General features: G+C 50.0%; 1 protein-coding gene across 1 annotated transcript; it reads left to right on the top strand.

The window, feature by feature from the left end:
* Positions 1-1519: 1519 nt before the first annotated feature.
* LOC139399947 (protein jagged-1b-like) lies at positions 1520-15741 on the top strand (the record flags this gene model as incomplete). Its single annotated transcript, XM_071145084.1, has 7 exons — positions 1520-1528; positions 1638-1689; positions 8239-8496; positions 9825-9885; positions 13403-13533; positions 14436-14555; positions 15628-15741. Coding segments are annotated over exons 1-7 (745 nt in total), but the record flags the coding sequence as incomplete, so codon positions are not given.
* Between the last annotated feature and the right edge of the window lie 148 nt (positions 15742-15889).

Here is a 15889-nt window from a genome sequence, read left to right as displayed (position 1 = left end):
CCTCGAACCATCGCCCTCGAACCATCGCCCTCGTACCATCGCCCTCGTACCATTGCCCTCGTACCATCGCCCTCGTGCCATCGCCCTCTAAGTGTATTAACTTGAATCCCAGGATGGTGATGAATCGTTATGAAATTGCTGTTTATATGCATTTTCTTCCCCTTGCTGCGAGTTCAAACCGGTTTTAAACCTGATTCACACAATGTGTACTAATGCATGCTGTTTGTTTACCTTAAGCCAAAGACCACACCACGTCTTTAAACATTTTGTTTTTTATAAATTAGTGCCTTCAGAAACTATTCATACTGCTGGAATTTTTTGGCCCAAATGGTTTAAATTTAGATTTTTGTATCACACAATAACCCATAATATTTGACTTTTTTTTTTTTACAAATTATGTCCCCCATCTCTAGTCCAACATCCTGTCATCTACACAGCTGACGGTCTGAGACTCTATCCATTTCCCCCACCACTAGTCCAACATCCTGTCATCTACACAGCTGACGGTCTGAGACTCTATCCATTTCCCCCACCACTAGTCCAACATCCTGTCATCTACACAGCTGACGGTCAGAGACTCTATCCATTTCCCCCTGAGACTGTATCAACCACTTATCTAGCTACTTCATCAGATCAACTGTTGGCATGGTAACTACCTGGATTACCTGTGATCTGAGGTTCATATTGGGATGAGGAAGGGATGAGGAAGAAGTAGCCAAGCTACAGAAGAGTTGTTTCGAAAGGGATCAGTTTGAGCAAGGCGAGGTACATAATCCCTCCTCTTCATCACATAATGATTAGTTATTAGGGATGAAGGTGATTTTGCACAGGTCTAACAGCAATGTAGTCCATCTCAAACACACACACTGGTTTCCGTATTTGGTAGTGTTGCAGTCTGTGTCGGACTCCGTGTTGTGTAAACATGTTGAGAGCTGTGCTGTGTAGGGAGTCAGGTTCATTCTCGACTGTCACAATTGGCACCCTAGTCCCTATGTAGTCCACTACTTTAGACCAGGGCCCATCGGGGATAGGGGGCCACTACTTTAGACCAGGGCCCATCGGGGATAGGGGGCCACTACTTTAGACCAGGGCCCATAGGGGATAGGGGGCCACTACTTTAGACCAGGGCCCATAGGGGATAGTGGGGCCACTACTTTAGACCAGGGCCCATAGGGGATAGGGGGCCACTACTTTAGACCAGGGCCCATCGGGGATAGGGGGCCACTACTTTAGACCAGGGCCCATAGGGGATAGGGGGCCACTACTTTAGACCAGGGCCCATAGGGGATAGGGGGCCACTACTTTAGACCAGGGCCCATAGGGGATAGTGGGGCCACTACTTTAGCACTTAACCGCTGTCCTTGACAATAGACACCAGGGACACTAGATAGTGTGTTAATTTACACTGGAGAATGTTTGTGTTGCTGTTAGTGTTGCTACTTGCTATCAATGTTTTGGTTCAGAGTTGCTCTTTGATGTTGTTTGGTTAGGGCTGCAATATTCTGGCAACTTTACCAGCATGCCCAAGGTTAGCCAGAAATCACGGTGGGAAGAGTTTTAGTATGGGAGGAAGGGGGGAAGTTAGCAGCTGTGTTTTGGTTGATATTGTGTTGACTCTGATCTCCATCTTCCCCCAGAGGTCCTACACGTTGATAGTGGAAGCCTTGGACGCTAACAACGACACCAGCGGTGAGTGGATCTCTGTCCTGCTGTCTCTCTCTCTGTGTCTGTCCTGCTCTCTCTCTCTCTCTCTGTGTGTCCTGCTGGCTCTCTCTCTGTGTGTCCTGCTGGCTCTCTCTCTGTGTGTCCTGCTGGCTCTCTCTCTGTGTGTCCTGCTGGCTCTCTCTCTGTGTGGTCTGCTGGCTCTCTCTCTGTGTGGTCTGCTGGCTCTCTCTCTGTGTGGTCTGCTGGCTCTCTCTCTGTGTGGTCTGCTGGCTCTCTCTCTGTGTGGTCTGCTGGCTCTCTCTCTGTGTGGCCTGCTGGCTCTCTCTCTGTGTGGTCTGCTGGCTCTCTCTCTGTGTGGCCTGCTGGCTCTCTCTCTGTGTGGCCTGCTGGCTCTCTCTCTGTGTGGCCTGCTGGCTCTCTCTCTCTCTCTCTCTCTCTCTCTCTCTCTCTCTCTCTCTCTCTCTCTCTCTCTCTCTCTCTCTCTCTCTCTCTCTCTCTCTCTCTCTCTCTCTCTCTCTCTCTCTCTCTCTCTCTCTCTCTCTCTCTCTCTCTCTCTCTCTCTCTCTCTCTCTCTCTCTCTCTCTCTCTCTCTCTCTCTCTCTCTCTCTCTGTCCTGCTGTCTCTCTGTCCTGCTGTCTCTCTGTCCTGCTGTCTCTCTCGCTCTCTCTCTCTCTGTCCTGCTGGCTCTCTCTCTCTCTGTCCTGCTGGCGCATTGTCCTACTTTTAGCTCACTCTGTTTTCCCCTCACTCATTCTTTCTCTCTGTCCTGCGTGTTAACCTTAGGAACTCTCCTAGCTGTTGAAGGCACCTCTCCTCCCACATGGCCCGGTGTGTGAGCGCATGTTGACAGGTGTCTGTAACCACCTGACCACCTGAATAACTCATTGAAAAGGGGGGAGAGCAAGGGAGAGCAAGGGAGAGCTGCAGACTGGGGGGGAGAGGGAGGGCGGGAGAGAGGATTCAGAGGTGGAGGAGTGATCTGTGGCTGTCCTTCATATGAAAGTGAGATCAGACGGTAGCCTGGATCCAGTCACAATGCAGGTCTGTTACCTGACCTTTCATCTACAGGAGGTTACATCACTGTTCAGATACCTTCTATGTTCCACTATGGCACGATGATGAAGCACCATGGCTGTCTGTCTCGGGCTGGCTGTCTGTCTCGGGCTGGCTGTCTGTCTCGGGCTGGCTGTCTGTCTCGGGCTGGCTGTCTGTCTCGGGCTGGCTGTCTGTCTGTCTCTGGCTGGCTGGCTGTCTGTCTCTGGCTGGCTGGCTGTCTGTCTCTGGCTGGCTGGCTGTCTGTCTCTGGCTGGCTGGCTGTCTGTCTCTGGCTGGCTGGCTGGCTGGCTGTCTCTGGCTGGCTGGCTGTCTCTGGCTGGCAGGCTGTCTCTGGCTGGCAGGCTGTCTCTGGCTGGCTGGCTGTCTCTGGCTGGCTGGCTGTCTCTGGCTGGCTGTCTGTCTGTCTCTGGCTGGCTGTCTGTCTGTCTCTGGCTGGCTGTCTGTCTGTCTCTGGCTGGCTGTCTGTCTGTCTCTGGCTGGCTGGATGTCTGGCTGTCTCTGGCTGGCTGGCTGTCTGTCTCTGGCTATCTGTCTGTCTCTGGCTGGCTGGCTGTCGCTGGCTGTCTGGCTGTCGCTGTCTGTCTGGCTGTCGCTGGCTGTCGCTGGCTGTCGCTGGCTGTCTCTGGCTGGCTGTCTCTGGCTGGCTGTCTGTCTCTGGCTGGCTGGCTGGCTGTCTGTCTCTGGCTGGCTGGCTGTCTGTCTCTGGCTGGCTGGCTGGCTGGCTGGCTGGCTGTCTCTGGCTGGCTGGCTGGCTGTCTCTGGCTGGCTGTCTGTCTCTGGCTGGCTGGCTGGCAGTCTGTCTCTGGCTGGCTGGCTGGCAGTCCGTCTCTGGCTGGCTGGCTGGCAGTCTGTCTCTGGCTGGCTGTCTGTCTGTCTGTCTGTCTGTCTGTCTGTCTCTGGCTGGCTGTCTCTGGCTGGCTGTCTCTGGCTGGCTCTCTGTCTGGCTATCTGTCTGGCTCTGTCTCTGTGTCTGACATAAAGGTGAGGGGGGAAGTGTAATGCAACTACAGTACAGGGGGGAAGTGTAATGCAACTACAGTACGGGGGGGAAGTGTAATGCAACTACAGTACAGGGGGGAAGTGTAATGGAACTACAGTACAGGGGGGGAAGTGTAATGGAACTACAGTACAGGGGGGGAACTACAGTACAGGGGGGGAAGTGTAATGGAACTACAGTACAGGGGGGAAGTGTAATGGAACTACAGTACAGGGGGGAAGTGTAATGGAACTACAGTACAGGGGGGGAAGTGTAATGGAACTACAGTACAGGGGGGGAAGTGTAATGGAACTACAGTACAGGGGGGGGGGGTGTAATGGAACTACAGTACAGGGGGGAACTACAGTACAGGGGGGGAAGTGTAATGGAACTACAGTACAAGGGGGAAGTGTAATGGAACTACAGTACAGGGGGGGGTGTAATGGAACTACAGTACAGGGGGGAACTACAGTACAGGGGGGGTGTAATGGAACTACAGTACAGGGGGGGAACTACAGTCCGGTGGGGGAAGTGTAATGGAACTACAGTACAGGGGGGAACTGTAATGGAACTACAGTACAGGGGGGGGGAAGTGTCATGGAACTACAGTACAGGGGGGGAACTACAGTACAGGGGGGTAAAGTGTAATGGAACTACAGTACAGGGGGGGAACTACAGTACAGGGGGGGGAACTACAGTACAGGGGGGGGAAGTACAGTACAGGGGGGGGAAGTGTAATGGAACTACAGTACAGGGGGGGTAAAGTGTAATGGAACTACAGTACAGGGGGGGAACTACAGTACAGGGGGGGAACTACAGTACAGGGGGGGAACTACAGTACAGGTGAGGAAGTACAGTACAGGGGGGGAAGTGTAATGGAACTACAGTACAGGGGGGGGGTGTAATGGAACTACAGTACAGGGGGGGGGGGAGTGTAATGGAACTACAGTACGGGGGGGTGAAGTGTAATGGAACTACAGTACAGGGGGGGGGTGTAATGGAACTACAGTACAGTGGGGGAAGTGTAATGGAACTACAGTACAGGGGGGGAAGTTTATTGGAACTACAGTACGGGGGGGGGTGTAATGGAACTACAGTACAGGGGGGGAACTACAGTACGGGGGGAGAGTGTAATGGAACTACAGTACGGGGGAGGGGTGTAATGGAGATGCAGTACAAGGGGAGGTGGGTTGGTTTACATAGGAGATGACCTAGAAGGACTGTAGCACTATGTTGTCCGTCTGTCTGGACTAAACGGTCATGGAAAGTGCTACAGTGTTGTGTTGGAAAGTTTATGATGCTGTACAGTCAAAGTAGATTTCTGTTGACTCATTCTGATGCAGCACGTTTGTTGGATGAGAGACTGAATTTACTGTAGATGGCTGGGGGAATAGAGCCTGTGTTTTACTGTAGATGGCTGGGGGAATAGAGCCTGTTTTATAGAGCCTGTGTTTTACTGTAGATGGCTGGGGGAATAGAGCATGCGTTTTACTGTAGATGGCTGGGGGAATAGAGCTTGTTTTACTGTAGATGGCTGGGGGAATAGAGCATGCGTTTTACTGTAGATGGCTGGGGGAATAGAGCTTGTTTTACTGTAGATGGCTGGGGGAATAGAGCATGCGTTTTACTGTAGGTGGCTGGGGGAATAGAGCTTGTTTTACTGTAGATGGCTGGGGGAATAGAGCCTGCATTTTACTGTAGATGGCTGGGGGAATAGAGCTTGTTTTACTGTAGATGGCTGGGGGAATAGAGCCTGCATTTTACTGTAGATGGCTGGGGGAATAGAGCTTGTTTTACTGTAGATGGCTGGGGGAATAGAGCCTGCATTTTACTGTAGATGGCTGGGGGAATAGAGCATGCGTTTTACTGTAGATGGCTGGGGGAATAGAGCTTGTTTTACTGTAGATGGCTGGGGGAATAGAGCATGCGTTTTACTGTAGATGGCTGTGGGAATAGAGCTTGTTTTACTGTAGATGGCTGGGGGAATAGAGCCTGCATTTTACTGTAGATGGCTGGGGGAATAGAGCTTGTTTTACTGTAGATGGCTGGGGGAATAGAGCCTGCATTTTACTGTAGATGGCTGGGGGAATAGAGCTTGTTTTACTGTAGATTTGCTGGGGGAATAGAGCATGCGTTTTACTGTAGATGGCTGGGGGAATAGAGCTTGTTTTACTGTAGATGGCTGGGGAAATAGAGCCTGCATTTTACTGTAGATGGCTGGGGGAATAGAGCTTGTTTTTTCTGTAGATGGCTGGGGGAATAGAGCCTGCATTTTACTGTAGATGGCTGTGGGAATAGAGCTTGTTTTACTGTAGATGGCTGGGGGAATATAGCCTGCATTTTACTGTAGATGGCTGGGGGAATAGAGCTTGTTTTACTGTAGATGGCTGGGGGAATAGAGCATGCGTTTTACTGTGGATGGCTGGGGGATTAGAGCCTGCGTTTAACAATTTAACATTATTCACAGTTCTGTAGCAATGAGGTTTATGCAGTAGGCTATAGGCCCAATACATTATCACTGCATATTGGTTTTGCTTGAATTGCCCTGCCAATGTTTGGTCTTCCCAGACTATTTAAACATGATATTTTAATGTAGGTACAGTGCCGTGAAAGTATTTCATCTATTTTTGCATATTGTTTGTTGATACCGAATGTGATCAGATCTTCAACCAACACATAATGTTAGATAAAAGGCACCTGAGTTTACAAATAACAAGATAAAATGGAGACTTATTTTATATATTTAATTAAGTTATCCAACACCCATTTTCCCCTGTGTGAAGAAGTAATTGCTCCCTTACTCTCAGTAACTGGTTGTGCCACATTTAGCTGTAACGACTCCAGCCAACCACTTCCTGTAGTTGTTGATCAGTCTCTCACGTCGCTGTGGAGGAATTTTGATCCACTCTTCCACGCAGAACTTCTGTAAATCAGCAACCATTTGAAGGGTTTTCAAGCATGAACGGCTCGTTTCAAATCCTGCCACAACATCTCAATTGGGATTAGGGCTGGATTTGACTAAACCAGTCCAAAACTTTCATTTTTATTTTTTGTTGTTGCTTTTTAATCATTTTCATGTCTTGATTGTGTGTTTTTGAATCATTGTCTTTCTGCGTGACCCAGCTGCACTTCAGCTACAGCTCAGAGACGGATGGCCTGACGTTCTCCTGTAGAATACTCTGATAATAGAGCAGAATTCGTGGTTCCTACTATGCAAGTCGTCCACCATTGCAGTGTTTGGTTTTCTCCAGACAAAATGGGATCAATCTCATCCAAAAAGTTCACTCAAGTTTGCCAAAAAAGAACTTGGAAACACCTGAATGATCATTTAAGACTCTTGGAAGAATGTTTTTATGGACAGATGAGCCAAAAGGATAAAATGGGTCCCATGTATGCCTGGTGAAAACCAATCACTGCATTCCAGGAGAGGGGGAAGGAGACGACTGTAGAGGGTTGCCACAAGCCAACCAGCGAGAGGGGGAAGGAAAGAGGGAGGGCCTGTCCTGAATTAATGATTCCATTGAATCCAACACATCATACTACCATTCGCCAGGACATTCACCTTAGCATGTATTCTGATATGTCTACATAGACGAGGTGTTTCTCACCAATCAGATAGTAGTTTTGATTAAAGAACGAGGGCCATTTGCTCCAGTAGGAGCTAAAATCAAGTAAGTCAAGGATTGCCTGTAATATCCTCCATTTTTAATTTCTACCACCATTGCAGCTGATATTGATTGTGTATTTTCTGAACCTTCCATTAGCTGGTGATTTTGAGAAGGCGTCCCGCACTGGGATGATCAACCCCAGCCATGCTATACATTCTAACGTGTTATATATCTATATCTAATATATTCTAACTGGTTGTATGTCTATGACCCGTTAGGTGGTGATGGTCAGGTGATTGAGAAGGCGTCCCGCACTGGGATGATCAACCCCAGCCATGCTATACATTCTAACGTGTTATATATCTATATCTAATATATTCTAACTGGTTGTATGTCTATGACCCGTTAGGTGGTGATGGTCAGGTGATTGAGAAGGCGTCCCGCACTGGGATGATCAACCCCAGCCATGCTATACATTCTAACGTGTTATATATCTATATCTAATATATTCTAACTGGTTGTATGTCTATGACCCGTTAGGTGGTGATGGTTAGGTGATTGAGAAGGCGTCCCGCACTGGGATGATCAACCCCAGCCATGCTATACATTCTAACGTGTTATATATCTATATCTAATATATTCTAACTGGTTGTATGTCTATGACCCGTTAGGTGGTGATGGTTAGGTGATTGAGAAGGCGTCCCACACTGGGATGATCTACCCCAGCCATGCTATACATTCTAACGTGTTATATATCTATATCTAATATATTCTAACTGGTTGTATGTCTATGACCCGTTAGGTGGTGATGGTCAGGTGATTGAGAAGGCGTCCCACACTGGGATGATCTACCCCAGCCATGCTATACATTGTAACGTGTTATATATCTATATCTAATATATTCTAACTGGTTGTATGTCTATGACCCGTTAGGTGGTGATGGTCAGGTGATTGAGAAGGCGTCCCACTCTGGGATGATCAACCCCAGTCCTCAGTGGCAGAAGCTCAGCCACAACGGTCCTATTGGTCAGTTTGACTATCAGATCCGGGTCAGCTGTGACGAGCACTACTACGGCTTCGGATGTAACAAGTTCTGCCGACCCCGAGACGAGTTCTTCGGACACTACACCTGCGACTACAACGGGAATAAGACCTGTCTGGAGGGCTGGTCTGGACTAGAATGTAACACACGTACGTAAACACGGACTACTTCCTGCTGACCTCTTGAGATCCCTTGGCAGAAGGGTTCAACCTAAAGGTGGTTCTCCCGGTTGAATGGATGTTATCACCAGTAGGCTGGGAGGGAGGGGCCATCTGTAGACACACAGACCGTCTCTACACGGAAAGGGGAAAAGAGAGACCGTCCCTACACGGAGAGGGGAAAAAAGAGACCGTCTCTACACGGAGAGGGGAAAAGAGAGACCGTCTCTACACACACAGAGAGAGGGGAAAAGAGAGACGGTCTCTACACAGAGAGAGGAAAAGAGAGACGGTCTCTACACACAGAGAGAGGGGAAAAGAGAGACGGTCTCTACACAGAGAGAGGGGAAAAGAGAGACAGTCTCTACACACAGAGAGAGGGGAAAAGAGAGACAGTCTACACACACAGAGAGAGGGGAAAAGAGAGACAGTCTACACACACAGAGAGAGGGGAAAAGAGAGACAGTCTCTACACACAGAGAGAGGGGAAAAGAGTCTCTACACAGAGAGGGGAAAAGAGAGACAGTCTCTACACACAGAGAGAGGGGAAAAGAGAGACAGTCTCTACACACAGAGAGAGGGGAAAAGAGAGACAGTCTCTACACACAGAGAGAGGGGAAAAGGGAGACTGTCTCTACACACAGAGAGAGGGGAAAAGAGAGTCTCTACACACAGAGAGAGGGGAAAAGAGAGACGGTCTCTACACACAGAGAGAGGGGAAAAGAGAGTCTCTACACAGAGAGGGGAAAAGAGAGACAGTCTCTACACACAGAGAGGGGAAAAGAGAGACAGTCTCTACACAGAGAGAGGAAAAGAGAGACAGTCTCTACACAGAGAGAGAGAGGAAAAGGGAGACAGTCTCTACACACAGAGAGGGGAAAAGAGAGACTGTCTCTACACACAGAGAGAGTGGGAAAGAGACGGGGACAGTTTGTCTGTATGCCGGGAGGCTATGGAATTATGATAATATAGACTTTCTGGGTAAAGGGAAATGTTAAGTTTGAAACACAGTAGGAAGGACGTTCAACAGGTTGATAAACTCTCAGCGTATTGTACCTGCATGTGTCACATGTCAACAGACGGAAGATGCCAAACTGCCAACATTTCAGATATTCACTGACATATGCTAATTTTTGCTCTCTTCCTCCCCTCCATCCCTCCTTTCCTCTTCTTCATCCCTCACTCCCCTCCTCCTCCTCCTCCTCCCCTCCACCTCCTCCCCTCCTCCTCCACCCCTCCTCTTCCTCCCCTCCTCTTCCTCCCCTCCTCCTCCACCCCTCCTCCTCCTCCCCTCCTCCTCCACCCCTCCACCCCTCCAGCCATTTGTCGGCAGGGCTGCAGTACAGAACATGGACACTGCAAAGAGCCAGGTGACTGCAAGTAAGTCTCTGTTTCCTCTCTTCTCCCTCCCTCCTCCACCCCTCCTCCTCCCCTCCTCCTCCTCCTCCACCCCTCCCTCCTCCTCTTCTCCTCCCTCCCTCCTCTCCTCCTCCTCCCCTCCTCCTCCACCCCTCCCTCCTCCACCCCTCCTCAGTCTGTTTCCTCTCTTCTCCCTTCCTCCTCCACCCCTCATCTCTCCTCCTCCTCCGCTCCTCCTCCTCCACCCCTCCCTCCCCCTACTCCTCCTCCCCTCCTCAGTCTCTGTTTCCTCTCTTCTCGCTCTCGTCACTAAAGTGGATTCCGTTTTTGCTTCATTGTGTCTGGGTTGTGTCATGGTTGGATGACTGTAATTGGCCAGCCAATTGACCACGATCTCTGTACTGACCGTTCGCATAGCAATTTAAAAACGTCACACTACCGTTTTCTACTTTCCTCCTCTCCTTACTGCATGTGCCGCGGTAGAAACGTAATGAACAGAACGAGGTCCCCATTCCACAATTACGATCTTGTCTCATTGCTGCAACTCCCCCAATGGGCTGGGAGAAGTGCTGGTCGAGTCATGTGTCCTCCAAAACATGACCTGCCAAACCGTGCTCCTTGAACTCCGACCTCCGCACCGGAGTAGAGGCTGTTCAACTGACCGACCGAAGTCAAGCCTGCTGGCGCCCGACCTCGCCACAGGAGTCGCAATGAGTCCCCCCCCCCCCCCCCCCTCCACCACCACCACCACCCAGAGTACGATGAGCCACCCCCACCCCACCACCCCCACCACCCAGAGTACGATGAGCCACCCCCACCCCTCCACCACCACCACCCAGAGTACAATGAGCCCCCCCACCCCTCCACCACCACCACCCAGAGTATGATGAGCCCCCCCACCCCTCCACCACCACCCAGAGTATGATGAGCCCCCCCCCCCCCCCCCCCCAGACTTCCACTGGAACTCTCAGTCGTTCTGGAATTAGCCTGATTGTGGAAGGAGGAATGGCTTGGAGCTGTTTTCGTATGACGACGTCTCTCTGACCAGGCAGCCATGTTGATACTTGAATTGTTTTCATGTTCTGTATTAGAGCGTTCTTTATCAGTCAGATATATATGATTTAGTGTGTGTGTGTGTTAATGTAGATCACGGTTTATTAAGGCTGTTTATGTTATAGAAAGGAATGAGGGGCATTGTTTCCAAGCCTAACCTCGAGAGATGACAGAATAACTTTCACACCACCACCACCATGCTTCTCATCTGTGGAACAGAGAATTGACTTTAGTGTGGGAAACCAACAGCAGTACTATCCTAAAGAGGCTGTGTCTCTACAGTTCAGGGTTTAGGTATATTGTGTTTATTTCTCTGGATGACAAGCCTGGCTTTGTTCTGGTTTGGCCGCATGCCAAAGTCAAGCATTCCTTAACTGATCATGTTTTACATTTTTAATTCAGCCATGTTGTTTATCCCACGTTCTGACGTCACTAGCTTTCCACTGAATGTTTTGTTGTTTGTCCCGAAGAGCACCCTATTCCCTACATAGTGCACTACTTCTAGTCCAGCGCTCTAGTCAAAGGCAGTGCACTATGTAAGGACACGGACTTGGTGTGGCCCTCCCCTTATAACAGTAAACGGCTCCAGGCCCAACGGTCCTGGTCTGTGTTGTTGTTGTCTAGCTAGGTGTGGCTATATTTATGCACCTCCCCATCAGGGTTTTAAAGGAAACAGGGTGGATGAAACCATTGACTGGAGGGAGTTTCCACTGTTATTAAATCCTTGTGAGGAAGTGTATATCAAGGTAGAGATGGGTGCAGAGCTCTAGGGCAGAGGGGAGTCTCAAACCTTGGGAACCCCCTTTTGTGATGGCACATGTTAATCTGGTACCCCCTCATAATCATAACACAAAATAGCATACGAGAAGTTTTGCTGTGGCTTTGGACATGGCTGGACGAAGCCCCTTCTCTTGGCATCGGAGAGATTAATTCATCCGTTTTCAGGCTAATTTCCTGCAAGTTTACAGATTTTTACAGATGTTTTTATTTATTATTGCAGCTTTATATCCTGCAAGGGAATTTAGCAGGTTTACAACCTAAATTACAGAGCATTTAAAAAAAAAAATAATAATAATTTGGGGGGTGGGGGGGTACAATAAGTATTACTAAAATGAATAATTGGTGTACTACTGTGGATACCAATATCCCTGTGAGCCTCCCAGGCCCATGTTGCCCAGAGTTAAGAACAGAAATTTTAGATAATTAATATTGTATTGTATTACACCCTCTAAACTTATTTCACAGATCCCTTGGCCAAAATATGTTTAATCTGTTAGTGTTCATTAAACAGTGTATGATCAGTGACTGTTTTCAATACATCCAGGAGTATTGATCAGTTCTCTTTTTAAAATACGAGCCCAGGGGACAGCACCATACCACCGGGCCGGAAGCCTTCTTATCAGTGACTGAAAGGCTGCCAAGCCAGGGTTTAATTGCGGAGCCCAGTTTAAAAAATATATATATTTTTTTTGTTTAAATGAACTCTCCCAAGACTTTAGTTCCTGTTTCTCATGAGCCAGTCCATCCCTTCGCTGCCCGGGGCAATAGAATAGTCGCAGCTCTCTGTCCACAGAACGAGCCAGATCTATAATTATGTTTGACTCTTTGCTTCGGGGGTTATTTGTCTAGCCTTTCCCATGGAATATGTGTGTTTTGTGTGTACGCAGGTCCGTGACTGGTGAGTGGTGTTGATCTCTGTGTACATTAGACAGGGACAAACTGTTATCTCGGTGTGTTTTGCAGAACGGTTATCTCTCGTGTGTTTGGGATAGATGTGCCCGAGTGGCTCAGCGGTCTAAGGCAACGCTAGAGGCGTCACCACAAATCCTGGTTCGACGCCAGGCTGTATCACATCCGGCGGTTATTGGGAGTTGCATAGTGAGGAGCATAATTGGCCCGGGTTAGGGCTGGGCCGGGGGTAGGTCTTGGCCGGGGGTAGGTCTTGGCCGGGGGGTAGGTCTTGGCCGGGGGTAGGTCTTGGCCCGGGGGTAGGGCTTGGCCCGGGGGTAGGGCTTGGCCCGGGGGTAGGGCTTGGCCCGGGGGTAGGGCTTGCCCGGGGGTAGGGCTTGGCCCGGGGGTAGGGCTTGGCCCGGGTTAGGACTTGGCCCGGGTTAGGCCGTCATTGGAAATAAGAATTAGTTCTTAACTGACTTGCCTAGTTAAATACAGATGACTAACTGTGTGTGTGTCAGGTACAATACTGTGTGTGTGTCAGGTGTCTTACTGTGTGTTGGCCCTCCATGTGTCTTACTGTATGTTGGCCCTCCAGGTGTCTTACTGTGTGTTGGCCCTCCAGGTGTCTTACTGTGTGTTGGCCCTCCAGGTGTCTTACTGTGTGTTGGCCCTCCAGGTGTCTTACTGTGTGTTGGCCCTCCATGTGTCTTACTGTATGTTGGCCCTCCATGTGTCTTACTGTATGTTGGCCCTCCAGGTGTCTTACTGTATGTTGGCCCTCCAGGTGTCTTACTGTGTGTTGGCCCTCCAGGTGTCTGTATGGCTGGCAGGGGCAGTACTGTGACCAGTGTAATCCTCACCCTGGCTGTGTCCATGGAACCTGTGTTGAACCATGGCAGTGTCTTTGCGATACCAACTGGGGAGGACATCTCTGTGACAAAGGTAGGTCTAGCCCCGCCCCGTCTAGCCCCGCCCCGTCTAGCCCCGCCCCATCTAGCACCGCCTTGCCCACATGTTTATAGTCCTTTCCTTCCTCCCTGCCTTGAATGAACCACTGCTTAGAAACAACTGGACAGGTGGAGGCCTTGTGGTGGAGGCCTTGTGGTGGAGGCCTTGTGGTGGAGGCCTTGTGGTGGAGGCCTTGTGGTGGAGGCCTTGTGGTGGATACCTTGTGGTGAAGGCCTTGTGGTGGATACCTTGTGGTGAAGGCCTTGTGGTGGATATCTTGTGGTGAAGGCCTTGTGGTGGAGGCCTTGAGGTGAAGGCCTTGTGGCGGAGTGGATACCTTGTGGTGAAGGCCTTGTAGTGGAGTGGATACCTTGTGGTGGATACCTTGTGGTGAAGGCCTTGTAGTGGAGTGGATACCTTGTGGTGGATACCTTGTGGTGAAGGCCTTGTGGTGGATACCTTGTGCTGAAGGCCTTGTGGTGGATACCTTGTGGTGAATGCCTTGTGGTGGATATCTTGTGGTGAAGGCCTTGTGGTGGAGGCCTTGTGGTGGATGCCTTGTGGTGAAGGCCTTGTGGTGGAGTGGATACCTTTTGGTGAAGGCCTTGTAGTGGAGTGGATACCTTGTAGTGGAGTGGATACCTTGTGGTGGAGGCCTTGTGGTGAAGGCCTTGTGGTGAAGGCCTTGTGGTGGATACCTTGTGGTGAAAGCCTTGTGGTGAAAGCCTTGTGGTGGAGGCCTTGTGGTGGAGGCCTTGTGTTCTAACATGTCTAGTCAGTGATTACAGGAAGGAAGGAAGGAAGGAAGGAAGGAAGGAAGGAAGGAAGGAAGGAAGGAAGGAGCCAGTGTTCCTGCTATCTCTAAATCTCTCTCTCTCTCTCTCTCTCTCTCTCAGATCTGAACTTCTGTGGGACCAAACAGCCCTGTCTGAACGGGGGAACCTGCAGCAACACGGGACCTGACAAATACCAGTGTTCCTGTGTTGAGGGCTACTCTGGAGTCAACTGTGAGAGGGGTAGGTAGTTACTGTGAGAGGGGTAGGTAGTTACTGTGAGAGGGGTAGGTAGTTACTGTGAGAGGGGTAGGTAGTACTGTGAGAGGGGGTGGGGGAGTTACTGTGAGAGGGGTGGGGGAGTTACTGTGAGAGGGGGTGGGTACCCTCAGCCTCTTCCCTCCCTCATTCTGTGCCATTCTTCTCCTGAGGGGTGGTGGAGAGAGGGAGAGAGGGAGAGAGGGAGAGAGAAGGGGAGAGAGGGAGAGAGGCGCTGATGAATTTCTCCTGTGGTTGGAGGTTAAGTCTGACTGCTTCCTAAATGAATCCATAATGAATGATTGATTCACTGAGAGACCGTGGGGATCTTGTGTATGAAACGAGGGGTCAGGGAGAAGGAAACATAGTATTATGTTTAACTCAATTTTACAGTCGATCCCCAAAACCATGAACAATATTCAATTTAAACCAACATTTTGTAAAGTACTTTTTCAACATTCTGTGGTCTGAAACAAAGCACTTTGACGTCACTCGGGGAACCAGTCAATCAACTGCAGCATATTACTATACAAATATCCGTAGTCCATTGCCTAATAGCAGAATTAAGAGGCCTTGTCATTCATATAGGTTTCTGATTCTAGAAATCACATCTCTATTTTGACCTTTTCACCTACAGTGACAGGCCAATATCAACTATGTGCTCTCCCTCCTACTGCCTTGTTCCTGCTCTGTGGGGGTCATTCAGGGGGTGTACTGTAGGGGGGGTATATGGTGGGGGGGATTCAGGGGGGGTATAGGGTAGGGGGTGGAGGGATTCAGGGGGTGTACTGTAGGGGGGGGGGGGGGGGGGTATAGGGTGGAGGGATTGAGGGGGTATAGGGTAGGGGTGGAGATTTTCAGGGGGTATAGGGTAGGGTGGTGGAGGGATTCAGGGGGTATAGGGGGATTCAGGGGGTGTAGGATCGGGGGTGGGGGGGATTCAGGGGGTATAGGGGGATTCAGGGGGTGTAGGATAGGGGGTGGGGGGATTCAGGGGGTGTAGGATAGGGGCCTGTGTGTAACAGAGTGTATTAAACCCGGTGTTTCTCCCCCACAGCAGAGCATGCATGTCTGTCTGAGCCCTGCTCTAATGGAGGGAGCTGTGTTGAGACCAGTCTGGGTTATGAGTGTGTCTGTTCCCCAGGCTGGAGTGGACCCTCCTGTAGCCTCAGTAAGAACACACACACACACACACACACACACACACACACACACACACACACACACACACACACACACACCCCCAACACACACACACACCCCAACACAAACACACACACCCCAACACACACACACACACACACCCCAACACACACACA

This window comes from Oncorhynchus clarkii, unplaced genomic scaffold (genome assembly GCF_045791955.1).
Source record: "Oncorhynchus clarkii lewisi isolate Uvic-CL-2024 unplaced genomic scaffold, UVic_Ocla_1.0 unplaced_contig_8811_pilon_pilon, whole genome shotgun sequence".
Classification (NCBI taxonomy): Eukaryota; Metazoa; Chordata; class Actinopteri; order Salmoniformes; family Salmonidae; genus Oncorhynchus; species Oncorhynchus clarkii.
The sequence above is the reverse complement of the archived record's forward strand: the minus strand, read 5'-3'. Positions and strand labels throughout refer to the sequence as shown.